Source organism: Strongylocentrotus purpuratus, unplaced genomic scaffold, assembly GCF_000002235.5.
Source record: "Strongylocentrotus purpuratus isolate Spur 01 unplaced genomic scaffold, Spur_5.0 spur5_scaffold_1, whole genome shotgun sequence".
NCBI lineage: Eukaryota > Metazoa > Echinodermata > Echinoidea > Camarodonta > Strongylocentrotidae > Strongylocentrotus > Strongylocentrotus purpuratus.
Window position 1 is genome coordinate 49456583 of NW_022145594.1, and position 6000 is coordinate 49462582.

Consider the following 6000-nt stretch of genomic DNA (forward strand, 5'->3'; position numbering starts at 1 on the left):
ATGTATGGCAGTGCTTAAAATGCCCAAAGATCGAGAATTGCACACCATAATTATTTGAATACTTCCTACGTGTATGCAAATTCGATTTCCTCGGGATGGTACTGTTGTTTCTGATCGGGTATAGTGTGAGTCCAAAAAAAGTTTACACCTAGAAAATTGCTAATTATTTTGAAAATCATCTATGAACAGTAAATTATTCTACATCTTATGAAACATTGTTTTATCCCAGATCATTTGGTATCATTTTTGTGAGGTATGTGTTCACACTTGGATGAACAGGTGGCATTGTTTGCGAGAGTGCGAAAATCGACTTGCGCCAAATTTGCTTATGTGATGTTTGAATAAAACAATTGGAAATTGGGTATTAATTCGGTCTTTGCAGATCCAAATAACATCCCTAAGGCGAGGCGTCAAAAATAAATATACCAGCCAGCGGCAGCTAACTGCACTTGTGCGTCCTGGCTGCATTTTTTTAATTAGCTCAGCCGGCTACCGCTGGCGGTAGGACCCTCAATTAACTCATGATGTCATCATAATGGTCTCCGAACAAAAGCATGCGCCGGCTGCCGCCTTTCGAATGGAAACCGAGCCTCAGATCCCAGCCTGGCGCAAGCTGGCTGGGCTAATAAGTGAAAAATAATTGCCCCAGCCAGGCTTCGGCCGTAATTGCAGCCTCGATGCGCCAATACGTGAGGCGGCAGCCTGCTGGTATCGATATTTTTGACGCCTCGCCTAACTAAATTAATCATGCCACACGTATCAAATATTGAATATCAAATATCAACAAACATATTTTTGCGCGTGTGTGTGACTTAGCTTCTGCAAAAAGCATATGCAATGCATTTCATTTGATACATTCAATATTCATTCTCTCACTCCGCTAATCCCAACATAATACATGCTGTTGGCATCACTTTGGCGCAAGTCGATATTTGCACTCTCGCAAACAATGCCTCCTGTTCATCCAAGCGTGAACATGTACCACATGAAAATGATACCAAATGATTTGGGATAAAACACTCTTTCATTAGATGTATAATAATTTACTATTCATAGATGATTCTTAAAATAATAAGCAATTTTCTAGGTGTAAACTTTTTTTGACTCACACGGTACATCAGTGAGCACAAAACCATCGAAAATTAGCACGGTTTTCAGTTAGAGAGCTCTATACAAAAATAGTACATGTATTTGGTCAGCATGGTCGAATTTTATCCATTTTATAAAAACAGTATGCTATTGTGTACGAAAGGCAAGATTGTGTTCTTCTTCAAAGTAACGCTTTAATTTGGTGCGTTTTCCTTTCTTATATTTCATAGGGTTCGGAGCATTATGTTGTGTTGAGTTTAATATACACCCTGTCAAATCAGACTAAAAGCTAATAACAATGTCTAAAGATTGTATCGGGTGTGACGGCCTTGAATGGAGTCACATACTGTAATCTTGAAAAAGTATTTGCAAAATAATGTATTTTCAGGGAGAAAGAGAGGGAGTAGAGAGAGAGAGAGAGGGGTAGAGAGGAAGAGAGGGAGAGATAGAGAGAGAAAGAGGGATAGAGAGAGAGAATAGAGATAGGGGAATGAGAAGGAGAGAAACATGAATAGATATGGATGAAATGAATGGCAATTGTGAAACAAAATATATATTGCAAGACTGTTTTGGAGTGCAGCAGATAATTTAACAGTGCATTTATTTATTTGTTCGATTATTTTATGAGTATGTCATCTTTTTCTTTCTTTTTCTGAATCCACATGATCTTGATGAGAATGAAATAGACAGTCACGATGGAAACGGCTGCAACTGGAGAACCCACATCTAGCGTGGACCCAACCACAAATGGAGTCGGTGCATCTAGCACGTCAACGACTTTGGAACCTGAAATGACGAGTGACGTTTGGAAATCGAGGAATGACGCATGGAACAGAACAACTGACGCATTGGACAATACGACTGACGCATGGTACGTGATGAATGACGCATGGAACGGCACAAATGACGCATGGAACGGTACAAGTGGCATTGGTCACATGGAGGACATTACAACGGAAGGGACATTGAATGATAACGACACCCTGACAACGAGGGCGTCCTCTGAAGACTGGGTCTGGTCTCCAGTCTCCTGGCAATGGTGGCAGATCGTGCAGGTTATCCTAGCCGTCCTGGGCATCATTGGAAACTTTCTGGTGATGCTTGTCCTCTTTCGTCGAAAACGTCACAGTTACTCCACCGATACCCTGATTGGCGCCCTGGCCGCCGCCGACTTCACGACGTCGGTCTTCGTCCTACCGCATCCGCACGCGACGACGCTCCCGGATTCGCCGACGGGTCAGTTCTACTGCCGGGTCATCCATTCGTCCGTGATCATGTGGATATCGATCTGCGCGTCCATTTTCACCCTGACGACGATCTCGGTCGAGAGGCTGCTTGCGATACGGTATCCCTTCACATTCCAGCGCATATTTACACCGCGACGCAGCGTCCTCGCCATCGTCGTTCTTTGGCTCGTTGCCGTCGCCATCAACTCGTCTAGTTTATACGTCCACTTCGTCCAAGACGGGAAGTGCGTCACAATATTCCCGACGTTGACGTTCCAAAAGATCAATGGCGTGACGTTGTTTCTTGTGAAATACATTACCCCCGTCATCATTATGCTGACCGCGCATGGGTTGACGATCCACAGCCTTCGCCAGCGCGCAAGCCCGGTGGCCGTCGGCCAGGAGCGACAGAAGCACGCGCTGAAGCTGACGAAGGCACGACATCGCGTCCTCCAAATACTCTTAGTCGTCGTCATCACCTTCATCATCTGCTGGACTCCTGATCAGATCGGCTATCTGATGTTCAACCTCGGCGTCGTTGACGTCAGCCATCTCTATAGCCCGATCTACCGCTGCTTTGTTACCCTTGCCTTCGCAAACTCGTGCCTTAATCCAATCATCTACGCCTCGAGGAATCTCAGATTCAGAAAAGCACTCAGAGACCTCTTCAAAGGCGTCTCCACACCTAGTGGACAGTCAGTCTTTGCAGGCTTTGACGACCATGATGACAGCAAGGAAGTGAATACAGGCGCTATAGATTTATCAACCAATGACCAATCCCAGGTGTAGGCTGCTCAAAATTAATTAGCACGATCGCAAAGACTTCCCCAAAATAAACTCTGGGGGGGGGGGGGGATTCTCTATCTTCAGGGGTAATACTATGTTTTATTTAAAGAGTATTATTATTGAATTTACAAAGTATTGTTTGATTTTAATGTATGTATATTTTGATTATTGTTCCTCTGCATGTATACTATTTTGGATGAACTAGAAAATGTACGAATTTAGTTTTGACTTGTAACTTGTGACTTGTGTTATGACTTCATATATATATATATATATATATATATATACAGTATGTTTGTTTTCTCATGTTTTGTGATTTAAATCACTACTACATCAATGCGATTTTTTCATGATGTTATACGTATACTATCGACATACAGGATTCTGTTTAAGTATATAGATATTTAAAATAGATATGGTTTTACACTATAGATAAAACCGCTTTTATAAGCTTTTAAAAAATAAATCTGTTGATATTGTTGTGATTGTAACCCAGTGCTTACTATTGTTATGCTTATTATTAATGGCAGAATATTAAGTACTAATTTTTTTTCTTCCTCATTTGCCCCTCCTCCCCCCCCCCCCCCGAAATTTGAAAATCGCCCTGACCAATATTTTGCTCAGTGGGGGTAGTGAGCACTCTAATTTTTGTTTCTTTTCATTTTGCCCCCGAAATTTGAAAAAAAAGTGCCGACCAATATTTCGGGGGGGGGGGGGGGTAGAAAGAACTAAAAAAAAAATCATTACAAAAAAAAAAAAAATTGGGGGGAGGCCAGCCCAAGGGGGTGGGGGGGGGGGTTAAACCCCCTAAAACGCCTAGATCCGCCCCTGATGCTACATGATCAACCTTTTCCGATCGATTCCACAACGTTTCTTTCACAATGCAATCGCAAGACCAGAACTGTCATTATTGATTCAATGTCAAAAAATCCTTTCATTGTCAATTTCTACGACTCTAATGGTAACCAGGTCAAAATAATGTTGAAAATTTATCACTAATGTTTTTATTTGCACTTACTGCTTTATATGTATGTACATTTTTCAACCCCATTTATTGTGAAAAATAAAATCACAATTCAATTCTTATAATTATGATTTTCTCTTTGCCAACGAAACCATGTCAACATTCAAGATACGGTTTCGTAACCGTTTCCTTAAATTGTCCACTTTTTTAAATCTAATAACATGCTTGCTTCGAAAGCATCGTTAGCATTACAAAAATCATGTTAATTGTGATGCTTGTATTGAGAAATAAAGAAAAACGAGGAGAACGCGATATAAAATAGACTCGACAAATTGGTGACTTTTTATTCACTGGTGACTTGCAAGGACGGACGATATATCTCTTTTATATGGCAATGTAGAATGTCTGAAAAGTAGTGGTCACACTTTGTGGTTTGCTTTCCCCCGATTTAAGTTCTCTCTTAATGATAGAGAGAGAGAGAGAGAGAGAGAGAGAGAGAGAGAGAGAGAGAGAGAGAGAGAGAGAGAGAGAGAGAGAGAGAGAGACATATAGAGAGGCATGGGTGGGGGAGATCGGTGGCACAGATGTAGGGGAGGGGTAGCATGCACGGGTGGAGAGAGAGAGAGAGAGAGAGAGAGAGCTGACATAAAAAGGAGATATATATAGAGAGAGAAAGGGAGGGAGGGAGAGAGAGAGAGAGAGAGAGAGAGAGAGAGAGAGAGAGAGAGAGAGAGAGAGAGAGAGAGAGAGAGAGAGAGAGAGAATTTGGGATTGCAGAATTAATCGCCATCCGCTTCCCCATATGCAATGACGTACTAAGGTGTCGTAACTGCCTTTTGAGTGCATTGGGATAGTACGCCTATTGAAGACATTTTAACAACTGCCTTTCAAATAAACAAGACGTTGGCAAGAATCACTTGTCTTTCTGATCTTCAACTTGATTGTCGGCCTTTCTTTCGGAAAATATCGAAAATATTGGAACCGTCCCTGGTAAAAAAAGATAAAATCTTAAAGGGGCAGAGGGGCAACATGAAAAGGGATACCTACTACGGGACATGTTTTTAACTCTCTATATTTTATTCCCCCCCCCCCCCCCCCCTCCCCCGCCGTGCACTCCTTCTTCAGTTGGGGCAATCGTTTCATCCCATTTGCCTATAGTGTACTTAGCATACATTTGATTTGATTTTATTTTATTTTATTTACCAACAGCAATACATTCCATACATTTTATACAATAATTTACATATACAGAAAGATTGGTTGGTAAAAGGGGCCAGATAATAGCTCATGTGCTAGTCGAGCCTAACACCTTAAACAGCTAAACAAAGTATTTTGTTAAAAATCAGTTTAGAGAACGTAACAAAACAAAAAATAATGAATTTACTGTTACAATCGATACTTAGACAAAACAAGAATCAGTACTCAACAATGTCTTACAATATACAAACTAATAATGTAAAATATGAATTATGAATTGTGTACACTTGATATTTCATTCATGACTTATTCAACCATTGACTTGTAACAGAATTCCGAAACCGATTTCTAGACCTTGTCAGTCTGACATCAACAGGTAATCTATTCCAAAATTCACTGCCCACAAAAGACAATGAAAATTGACCTTGTGTCGTTCTTAATTTTGGAAGACGTAATTGTCCATCTTCTTTTTGTCTTGTGGACATATAACGTTTCAAGACTTCAAACTTCTTTTCCATTCTACTGTCTTCATATATTATAAGGTCCTAAATTGGTCTAATCTTCTTTTTCTTCTGCTGAGCTTTTAATATCCCTCACCTGTTCTCTCTCTCTCTCTCTCTCTCTCTCTCTCTCTCTCTTCACCACACCACCTCTCTCTCTCCTTGTCCTACCACCTACCTTAATCCTAATTCTCTCTCCCATCATCCTACAGTGCGAAAAATTACATCTTTTAAAGGG

General features: G+C 41.0%; 1 protein-coding gene across 1 annotated transcript; it reads left to right on the plus strand.

Moving 5' to 3' along the window:
- Positions 1–1570: 1570 nt before the first annotated feature.
- On the plus strand, positions 1571–3104 carry LOC763631 (galanin receptor type 2-like). Its single transcript, XM_001199666.3, has one exon. It carries the CDS (start codon positions 1785–1787, stop codon positions 3102–3104), a length of 1320 nt encoding a protein of 439 aa, XP_001199666.2. The 5' UTR covers positions 1571–1784.
- The last annotated feature ends 2896 nt before the right edge of the window (positions 3105–6000 follow it).